This window comes from Saprolegnia diclina (assembly GCF_000281045.1).
Source record: "Saprolegnia diclina VS20 unplaced genomic scaffold supercont1.39, whole genome shotgun sequence".
NCBI lineage: Eukaryota > Oomycota > Saprolegniomycetes > Saprolegniales > Saprolegniaceae > Saprolegnia > Saprolegnia diclina.
Genome location: NW_008246106.1, coordinates 1 through 9,928, shown reverse-complemented (window position 1 = coordinate 9,928; position 9,928 = coordinate 1). Strand labels below are relative to the sequence as shown.

At 59.1% G+C, this 9,928-nt stretch overlaps 2 protein-coding genes across 3 annotated transcripts; one reads left to right on the top strand and one right to left on the bottom strand.

Moving 5' to 3' along the window:
• Positions 1-879: 879 nt before the first annotated feature.
• SDRG_11072 lies at positions 880-3,588 on the bottom strand. Of its 2 annotated transcripts, none has more exons than XM_008617094.1 (6): positions 3,355-3,588; positions 2,932-3,311; positions 2,323-2,884; positions 2,028-2,272; positions 1,925-1,980; positions 880-1,876 (listed from the first exon to the last, which is right to left on the bottom strand). In XM_008617094.1, exons 2-6 carry the CDS (start codon positions 3,061-3,063, stop codon positions 970-972), a joined length of 1,902 nt encoding a protein of 633 aa, XP_008615316.1. In that variant the 5' UTR covers positions 3,064-3,311; positions 3,355-3,588; the 3' UTR covers positions 880-969. The 2 variants fall into 2 exon arrangements, with proteins under 2 accessions (XP_008615316.1, XP_008615317.1); XM_008617095.1 differs by having other exon boundaries at positions 2,932-3,102.
• Positions 3,589-4,679: 1,091 nt separating this feature from the next.
• On the top strand, positions 4,680-8,921 carry SDRG_11071 (hypothetical protein). The gene is made up of 5 exons (XM_008617093.1): positions 4,680-6,417; positions 6,474-6,740; positions 6,795-7,195; positions 7,239-8,613; positions 8,660-8,921. The coding sequence occupies exons 1-5, from the start codon at positions 4,747-4,749 to the stop codon at positions 8,870-8,872; spliced, it is 3,927 nt and encodes a 1,308-aa protein (XP_008615315.1). The 5' UTR covers positions 4,680-4,746; the 3' UTR covers positions 8,873-8,921.
• Positions 8,922-9,928: the final 1,007 nt, after the last annotated feature.

The following is a 9,928-nucleotide window of genomic DNA, read 5'->3' as shown; positions in this document are numbered from 1 at the left end:
TGCCCGGAGCTTCTCGTCGAGTCCAAAACCGACGCCACTCGACGCAACGAATCTCAACTGATGGTTGGCAACTGTCTGCATGCAAGAGCGTAATCTGCACTTCGCATCTGCAGCATCTTGTCGAATATATCAAGAAGCAACTGACAGCGAATCATATCGCTTCGATCGGCCTTTCGCCACGTCCAACAACGCGTGGCTTGCCATACGGGTCGTGCTGCCGACCAGAGCTTTTGGGTGGTCTGCCAGACGTTACTCTGGTCGGCATCGATATCCATGACGTGGCTTCCTCTCAGTTGCTCCAGACAAGTTGCGGCTGCAACTCAACCCAGCTACAAAAGAAACTCGTCGCGACAAGCTGCTTGATTCGTCGTCGTTCGTCCAGTCCGCGTGCGTCGTGAGCTCTATGGTCGGATGCGTCGGCAAGCTGCTTCTACAGCCTCTACGGGAGAACGAAGCACATTCGATGCAAGGGGCATGGCCAGCCCAGGAAGCCTCTATGACGTTAATCTGAGTACTGCACCTTTCGATGTGTGTCCTGTCATTCAACATCATATCACCACGCCTCACTCGGTCGCGACGCCCTCTGGGAACTCGTAAGCGAAGATAGTCCGCCTCCACCTTGCATCCAGCGAGCTGCCCGACGTCGTCGTTGGCACTTGCGTCGGCGAGCCGCTCACACGCGTGCGTTCACAGGAAAATCGCAGCTGCTCGTAAACGTATCGAACATTGCTATGCGTTTACGCACTTAAAGCACCATCGAAACTGCAATGTCAAAGCTGAAGCCGCGCTGCATGCCTGCATAAGAAGGGCCGAGCAACAAGTTGTGAGAGACGCTTCTGGTTGGGCACTCTAGTCGCCACCACCAAAAGCCAAATGTAAGGCGTAGTCATTCCGTCATTCATGTTAGTTTATGTGTAAAAAGCGATATCTTTCCCCGTGTGGTTGCTAAATTACGTTAGTCGTCCTAACCTAGTAGCCGCGGCCGCCGTTGGTTGGTCGAGCTTGGTTGCCGTAGCCGCCCCGACCGTACGCATTGTCAAAGGCCGACGGGCGCCCGCCCGTTTGCATGTGGCTGGGCGCGCCCTCGTGCACGAACGGGCACCCGTCGCCCTTCTTGCAGCCACGCGGCGTGCGGTAATGCTTGCACGGCACCTTGCGGTACCGCGGTCGGTCCGTTGTCGGTGCGGAACGGCCAAAGGCAGCGTCGGTTTCGGACGCATACGACGACGGCGGCGGGCTGTACATGGGCGCCGCGGGCTGGTGGCGCTTGGCCGCATACCCCGCGGGCTCGCTGTACCCGCCGTCATACCCGCGCTTCTTGGCGCCGAATTCGACGTACGTCGACGGATTTCTACTCGAACTTTCTGTGCTATAGCTGTTATGGTGATGGTAGCCTTGCGTCGACCGACTGGCCTCGACAATCTCACAGATGCGCGCGTCCGAGATGCGGCGGCGCGTGCGCAACACCTCGTCGTACACTTGGGCCAGCACGTGCTCGTTGTCCAAGAGGAGCGCCACGGTCGTCTTCTCCAGCGTCGACAAGACACTGGCCACGGTCGCCGTGTCGGCCGCCATCACCGGCGCATATACATCGTGGCGGTGGTCTTCGGGCGAGCCATCTGCGAGCGCAATGCGCGCGGCCGGCCCCAAAAACACATCGGCCGACGACCGCGTCCACTCGTGCGGCGTCGACGGCGGCACTTCGTTGCCCAGCAAGATCCACTCGACGTCCTTGCGCGTCCGCGCCGCTTGGGCCGTCGTTTCGTTCGTTGTGTGGTCGGCCACGCGGCCCGCAACGTCGTGCGGCAGCTGGATAACCAGCGGCGTACGCCACTCCATCGTCGGCTTGATGGGCGCCAGACGCTCTGTGTGTTTACTAGGCCGATAGATGAGCACATTTGGCTCGATAGATTCGGTCGCGTACTGCTGAAAGGCGTGCTTTTCGTTGGCGTGCTCGCGGAGCTTGGCGTCCTTGAAACTCTATATCGTTGCATGAGCACAGGAAGGCCAAGAGAGGTCGAACGTACGTCGTGGTGCGGCGCGGCGGCCGGCGGCGGTGCGAGCTCGTCGTCGGCTTCCGTGTGGTACACGATGTCGCGCCATGACTCGATGAGCTTGACCTGTGTGAGGTCCTTGCCGTGGTTGTCGGCCCAACGGATGCGCTTCTTGCTCGTGACGGCCGGTGCGTCGGTCGTCTTGACGTCGCCAAAGCTTACAATCGCGGGCAGGGCGAGGCCCTTCCCGATCGGCGACGATGCGGCCGCCGAGACACCTAGAGCAAGGATGAGCGGCATGCTACAAAGCGTGTTGTGCGAACAGTACCTTCTTTGTCTTTGAGCTGCTTTTGCTGGAGCATCTTGGTCAGCGTTGTGTCCTTGGCCTTGGTAATCTTGGTTTCCTTGGGCTTCATGAGGAGGTTGGTCAGCAGCGTGTTGCTCTTCGTGGGCACGCGGGCCGAGACGGCCGGCGCTGCGGCCACGGGCGTTGCGGCTGCCGATGTCGGGGACGACTGCTTCGATGGCGGACTCGAGTTGCCCTTGGCAGGAGGCGCCGGCTTCTCTGTAAACTTGGTGCGCCACGACTTGAGGAGGTCTTGGGCCGACCGCTTCACCACGTCGTTCGGCGGCGACTTGCGCAGCGCGACGATCGGCTCGTTGATGCGCGCTTCCGTGATGCTCGCGAGCGTCACGGGCAGCGCTTTCAGCACCGTCAAGACGAGGTGCAGGAAGGTCGTCTGGTTGAAGGCCACGGCGGCTTCGAGCCATGCCTTGGCCGTCTTCATGCCGCCCGTGCTCTCAAAAGCAGCAACCACGGCGGCCGCGTGCGGCGTGCCCTTCTTGGCCGTCGCCTCGAGTACGTGCAAGAGCTTGGCCTGGTCGGGTTCCTACGCACATAGGCGTATGAGCAGTGCAGACGCGTTGGTGGTCGTACCGTCTTGGCGCTGGCAAACAGAGCCATAAAGTCGGGAATGCAGTTTGGCCCCTCGAGAAGGATGCAGTCCTTGTCGCAGATGGCGAGGAGCGTGGTTTCTTGGCTGTTGACCGGGCGCGCGGTCGTGTACATGGGCTTGCCATTCTCCGTGCGCTTGCGCTTCCCACAGGCCTGACACGAAACATATATGAATCATCCGGCCACAGGTGCATAGGCAATGTCAAGGAATATGCGTGTAGATGCGTGCGCCATGCACTTCCGAGCTCGGGTCGCCCCATGCGCTTCCGTGCTCGGTTGCGCCATGTGCAGTAGCGGTCGCCTCATCATGACCAACGATACGTGTTTGACCCCATGTCCACTGTATCGATGCCAGACGCCAACTTCGCGCCGTGTATATATGCACTCGGAAAAAGCGTGGCTTACCTTGCCAGTCATGGGGCTTACGCCCAAGAGCGTCTCGTGTTCGTGGACGCGCCCATCGAACGTCTGCAGCAACTGCGTGAACCCTTGGTACTGCGCCTGCGCGAGCGTCGCCAGCGACGCCTTAGTCTCCAGGGCCATGATGATGCTGCTGTAGCTGCTGTGTATGCTCTACTTCTCGGCCTTAGGGCTCGGAAGACCTAGTCGTTTGCGGAGAAGCGGAGTCGGAAGCCGGCGACTTGCGAAATGAGAACGGCTGCGTCGCGGCCAACCGCTCGACATACAAACACCAAGTCAAGTGGCGACGGGGCGACGTAGGGCTGGGGCAGGCCGCGGATTGGCTATAATTTTAAACGGCAGCCAATCATCGGCCTCTTGAGGGTTGCATTTTTATCGCGCATTGGCGACGAGCATACAAACACCAAGAGGAAATCTTGCATTTTATTACTTCCATCTGGCTACAACCGCTGTTTTTATTATAAAAATAAATAAAATCGGATCGCGCGACCAGGTCGGACCGTCGTGCCCCGGGGCAAACTCAAGGCGATCTAGAAGCACTCCAGAGCGACGGGGCAATCCTGCGACGGTCGTGAATCAGACCCATGAGGAATGAGCTCTCGAAGCAGTCGCCAATGGTCTCGTATTTTTGCGCAAGAGAAGCTTCGTTGACTCGAGTCCCATCACCAAATTCCGTCCGCTGTCCAGTGAAACAATGTGGTCACCGAGTAGCTCTCGCTCACTAGCCCCTCCTGCCCATAATTCTGTCAGCAAAATTGCGCCATCAACAACGATGCAATTGCTCATTGTCCACTTCGCAGCTCCACGTGGCCAGCGCGACGCACAACTTTGATACGCAGCCGCGGCCCCCATGCCTTGCAGCTGAATTTGTGCGAAAGCGGCCCACCCATTTCTGCCATCTTGGGGCATGTTGCGAGAGCATCTCCTTCGGTTCTGGACGCACGCGAGGTGGACTGCGTTTCTCGCCGAATAATGTTGGGCAGCGTGCGACGCCGATAAGTCCTGTGAAGTACTACGATCCGTAGCAATAAGGTTGTAGAGTCGAGAGCCCTTGGCAACGTGGTCGAGTGCAAAAACCTCCCAATATAGACCCACTGTCACGAGCGAGGCGACGCTGGAGGCCAACGACGCGCGATGGACCTGCTGCCATCTTCACATACAAACACGTAGTTTAAAATCAACCCGCCAATCACATGCGCGACGACCAGCTAAAAATGCCTGCGGGCGCCAATAGGAATCGGGCAAGGGACCCTTCAATGGCCACTCAGAAAAGCACTAAGACATGTCTCCCGTCCTGGCAGTCAAGGTGCCCCCAGCGCTGGCACACGGCAAAAAACCTCTTGACGCACAGAAAGGCCAAGCCGCGCTTCGACGACGATGGAAGTGGGCGCGCATGTATGGGTCGCCGACGACGAGGCCATCTGGGCTGCGGCCACCGTGGTCGGCCAGGACGGCGCCGGCCTCACGCTCGTGCGCGACGCGACGGGCGCGACCGAGACCGTCGTGCTCGTGACCGACAAGGACGGCGTGAGCACGAACGTGCTTCTGCGCAACCGCGCCGAGGACGAAGAGCAGAACGCCGATCTCATCACGCTCCCGCATCTGCACGAGGCCTCGATCCTCCAGGCGCTCTCGAGCCGGTACGATCGCGACGACATTTACACCAAGATTGGCGACATTTTGCTCTCGATCAACCCGTTCAAGAGCCTCGCCTTGTACGGCGACGACATCATGGCGCGGTATAGCGCGACGTCGCACATGGGCGACTTTGGTCTTGACGAGGGCCTCCCGCCGCATCTGTACACGATCGGGAAGCGCGCGTACCTCGACATGACGCGCCACGGACGCAACCAAGCGATCCTCATCAGCGGCGAGTCGGGCGCTGGCAAGACGGAAGCGACCAAGATCATTATGAACTACCTCGCGCGCATGTCGGCCGGCAACGACAGCGCCAATGACGATGGTCGGCCGTCCATCGAGTCGCAAGTGCTGCAGTCGAACCCCGTCCTGGAAGCGTTTGGGAATGCACGCACGGTCCGGAACGACAACAGCAGTCGGTTTGGTAAATTCATCGAGGTGCAGTTCACGCCGTCGTCGTCGTCGCACTGCGTCATTGTCGGCGCCAACATCCGCACGTACCTTCTCGAGAAGGTCCGCGTCGTGACGCAGTCGCCCACCGAGCGCAACTTTCACATCTTTTACGAGCTCATCGCGACCATGCACGAGCTCCAACTGCCGCCCAAGAAGCAGCGCAAGAAGATCTCGCTGCCTTCGATCGACGGCCTCGACCTCCGGCGCAAATTCCACGACTGGAACCTCGTACCACTGAGTGCATTCGACTTCCTCAACCAAAGCGGCTGCATGGAGCGGCGCGACGGCGTCCTCGACATCGATCAGTTTCCAATCACGCTCCAGGCGATGCGCGACATTGGCATTCCCGGCCGGCAGATGGAAGACATCTTTGCCGTCGTCGTTGCGATCCTGCACCTCGGCAACGTGGCGTTCCATACGACCGACGACTCGGACCCGGCGATGCGGACAGCGTTCGTCACCGAGGCGTCGCTCGGGCACCTCTACACGGCGGCCAAGCTGCTGCACGTACCGCCCATGGACATCCAGAAGGCGCTGACGAAGCGCTCGATCCGCACGAACGGCGAGGTGTTTGTCATGGGCATGAGCGCGGGCCAGGCCAAGACGGCGCGGAACGCACTCGCCATGGAAGCGTACAAGAGCCTCTTTGCGTGGCTCGTTGCGCGCGTCAACCAATCGATCGCTGGCGCGACGTCGGCGACGCACCTCATTGGCCTCCTCGACATTTTCGGGTTTGAGATCATGGCCATCAACTCGTTTGAGCAGCTCTGTATCAACTACGCCAACGAGTCGCTCCAGCAACAGTTCAACACGTATGTGTTCAAGACGGAGCAAAAGCTGTACGACGCCGAGCACATTGCGTGGGAGTTCATTGCATTTCCGGACAACGTGCCGTGCATCGAGCTTTTTGAGAAGAAGCCCATCGGTCTCTTCTCGCTCCTCGACCAAGAGTGCCGCGTACGTCGTATATCTCGCCACTTGATACAAAGTTGATACTCATACAGGACATGTAGGTCCCGAAAGGCAGCGACCGCGCGCTCGCGACCAAGTACTACAAAGAGTTCAACGACAAGAACGCTATGTTTGCTGCCAGCCCTGCCCACCTCCGTGACGGCCAATTCACCGTCCTCCACTACGCTGGCCCGGTGGTCTACTCGGTCGACGGCTTCCTCGACAAGAACAAAGATGCGCTTCTCGAGTCGCTCGTGGACCTTCTCGGGTCGGCCGAGAACGGCGTCCTTCAAGAGATCTACAGTGCCCAGGCCGCTACCGCTGCCGCTGTACGCTACCATTTTGTATCCCAAGCCAGTTATGAACTGCGTTGTTTTGTCTAGGCCCCGTCCAAGCGGCGTGCGAACGTCAACTCGGCGATCGGCGCAGTCAACGTCGCCGACCAGTTCAAGACGCAGCTCGCCGAGCTCCTCAGCACGATCGAGACCACGTGTCCGCACTACGTGCGCTGCATCAAGCCCAACGACGCCAACGCCCCCGGTGCCCTCCACCGGCCGCGGACCGTCGAGCAGCTTCGAAGCGGCGGCGTCCTCGAAGCCGTCAAGGTCGCCCGCGCCGGGTTCCCAGTCCGCCTCACCCACAAGGAGTTTCTTCACAGCTACGGCAGCCTCGTCGCGCGCATTCGTGTGCCGGACATCGCGGCCTACACGCAGGCGCACGAGCTTGCGATGCTGCCCGAGTTTATTCTCGTGGTTGACGCACTCCAGTCGTCGACCGCGCCCCGGTGCGCCGCCGCCAATGCGCCATTGTCTCTGACGTTCACGTAGGCCGCTCAACCACCAGCACATTAGTCTCGGGAAGACGCGCGTCTTTATGCGCCGACGCGCGTTCGAAGACCTCGAGACGCTCAAGCGCCGCGTGTTTTCCCATGCCGCGGTCCACGCCCAGCGCATCTACCGCGGCAGCGTCGCGCGGCGGGCGTATGTGGCGCTCCGGGCCGCCGCGCTCGTCGCCCAGTGCGCGTACCGCTGCTACGTGGCACGCGTCGAGCGCCGAGCACGGACCGAAGCCCGCGCGTGCCTTCGCATTCAGACGTGGGCGCGCATGCACATTGCGCTGCGCCAGTACCAGAGTTTTCGCCGCGCGCTGCTCAAGCTGCAGTCCAAGCACCGCCAGTTGGCGGCAAAGGTCGTGGTCCAGTTCATGCGCGAGACCAAGATGGCCACGATCGTGCAAAAGCACGTGCGGCGGTGGCTGTGCCAAGCGGCCTACCTTCGTTCGCGTCGGCGCATCATCCGCCTTCAGTGCCAATGGCGCCGCCGTGTCGCGATGCGAGCGCTCCTCGAGCTGCGGCGCGAATTGCGTAATGTCCACGCACTCCAAGCCGACAAGAAGAAGCTCCAGGATCAGCTCAAGAAGGTCGAGTCGGAGCTCGCGCAAAAAACCGCGCTGGAAGAAGCCAACCGCAAGATGCAAGCCGAGCTCGAGGTCATGAAGGTGACACTGGCCCGCGTGCGGTCGGCTAGCGAGATTTCGTTCGTTGACGAATTGGTGCCGCACCATTCGACTGTTGTGGCGCACGACTTGCCGGCCGTGAGCCCTGGTCGGCCACGCTTGCACCGACCGCGGCGGCCACCGATCGGGAAGACGCGCGCCAACTCGACTGCGTCGACGGTCTCGACGTCGTCGACCTCGACGCGCGAGTCGCTCGTCCGTGCGCATCACTTTGCCAACGACTTTGACGAAGGCATCCGCCACCGGCGCCCGAGCGACGCCAAAACGCGTCTTGACATGTCGTTTGGCTTCTCGGATCTGGTGAACACGGTCGTGCAGGTCACGAGCAGCATTTTCGAGAGCCCCGAGGCGTCTGCGTCGTCGTCCGTCAAGCCCGTGCCGCCGTCGCCCATGAGCAACAAGTCGCCCGTGGGCCGGCCGCCGCTGCCAAAGGGCCGAACGCTCTCGACGGACCTCGTGACCATGTCGACGCTCAACGAGAACCAGGAAGAGTACCGGTACGAAGACATGCTGCGCGAGCACGGGATGCTCCAGAACGACGAGCCCGACGTGCTCGAAGCCCAGCAGCGCCTCGAACAACGCTTCCGCACCATGAGCTCCAGCCGCCGCCGCTGTGACTCGAGCTTCTCGGTCGCGTCGTCCTTCTCTGGCAATGTGGCACGGTGGAGCAAGGACTCGCGCTGCAAGGTACCGTCGTCTTGCCCATGGAAGGATGCTGAGATGGACTACGTAGGAGTGCAACTGTGAATTTTCGCTATTTGTGCGCCGCCACCACTGCCGGCAGTGTGGATTCTCGTTCTGCTTTGAACACTCGTCGCGCCGCGTGCCGCTGCCATCGCAAGGGTACAAGGACCCGGTCCGTGTCTGCGACGACTGCTTCGAGTGGGTGAGCAACTTTAACGAGCAAATGATGCTCCTGGGCGACCACGAAATCGACGATGCATAAGCCCACAACGGCGCCATAATACACTATATCTATTCTAACAATCTGTCGACGACTGAGCTTGGCCATCAGGTGTTCCTCATGAGCGTTCTGGACTCCATCGAAGTGCGGCAGTCGTTTCACAGCAAAGACCCCTCATACCGTTGCATGAGCTTCATTCTGCCAACGTCATAGCATGGCCGAAAGCGACTACAGTGCATCGCCAAAACATCATTTTTTCCTGAAGACAGAATGACTTCTTCTCAAGCGCGCACCAACCGCAAACAAAATACCTTCTTGTAGTCCCAAGGCGATACGCATTCGTTAGACAGTCAGCTTGGTAAGAGCATCTTCACCGCGCAGCTAAAAGCTAAAGCTAACCGTTTAAATAGCTGGAAAAGTGCCCGACCGCGGCCAGCTAAGCTATTTTTTAGCTTTTTTCCCCGTGTCCAGAGCGGTTGATGCAGCTCTGTTGGAGAGCCTTGCAGCTAACCAAATAGCCAAACACGCAGCCCAAATACAATAATTTCAGTCAATCAAAACCAGATCCCTGATCGCGCCAAAAAACAACCGTCATGCTGATGCTCAAGTGCTTCAAGGTCGTCGTCCAAGTCTTCCACTTGCACGAGATCGTCGCAGATGAGCAGTAGCTTCAAAGCATGCGTACCAAGCACGTTCGACATAGGCCATACCGCCGCCTGCAGCTTTGGGTTGTGGCGCGCAGAATATCACTTTTCAGCCATTTCAACCGAAATGGCCGGCCTGTTCTGACTGTTTGATTTGATCTCAGCTGTGCCGAGGTACAGATGCTCCAATTATTACGAGAGGATCATGACACGCATGTTTCACATCTTGGGCTTTAAGAATGAGAAGAGATCGACTTGATCACGTACATGTCGTTGATGGGAAAATTAATTAAAAAAGTAGTGGCCTTGGAGCACGAAAAAAAATGAAGAGATGGGCCTCTGAGCAACGAAATATAGCTGATGAATAATCAATTCGATGGAAAAGGGTTGCTATGTTAAAAATGAGGAGTAAGGGCATGAGGGGAAAATTGTTTGAGGTATGGAAGGCAAAGAA

Bases quoted from the DNA above. Each gene is read 5' to 3' on its own strand.
- SDRG_11072 (XM_008617095.1), bottom strand. From the start codon at position 3,492: ATGGCCCTGGAGACTAAGGCGTCGCTGGCGACGCTCGCGCAGGCGCAG. The intron at 2,885-2,931 runs GTACGACCACCA...CTATGTGCGTAG, and splicing joins TGTTTGCCAGCGCCAAGACG to GAACCCGACCAGGCCAAGCT. The intron at 1,981-2,027 runs GTACGTTCGACC...GCAACGATATAG, and splicing joins CCGCCGCGCCGCACCACGAC to AGTTTCAAGGACGCCAAGCT.
- SDRG_11071 (XM_008617093.1), top strand. From the start codon at position 4,747: ATGGAAGTGGGCGCGCATGTATGGGTCGCCGACGACGAGGCCATCTGG. The intron at 7,196-7,238 runs GTGCGCCGCCGC...ACGTTCACGTAG, and splicing joins CAGTCGTCGACCGCGCCCCG to GCCGCTCAACCACCAGCACA. The intron at 8,614-8,659 runs GTACCGTCGTCT...TGGACTACGTAG, and splicing joins GCAAGGACTCGCGCTGCAAG to GAGTGCAACTGTGAATTTTC.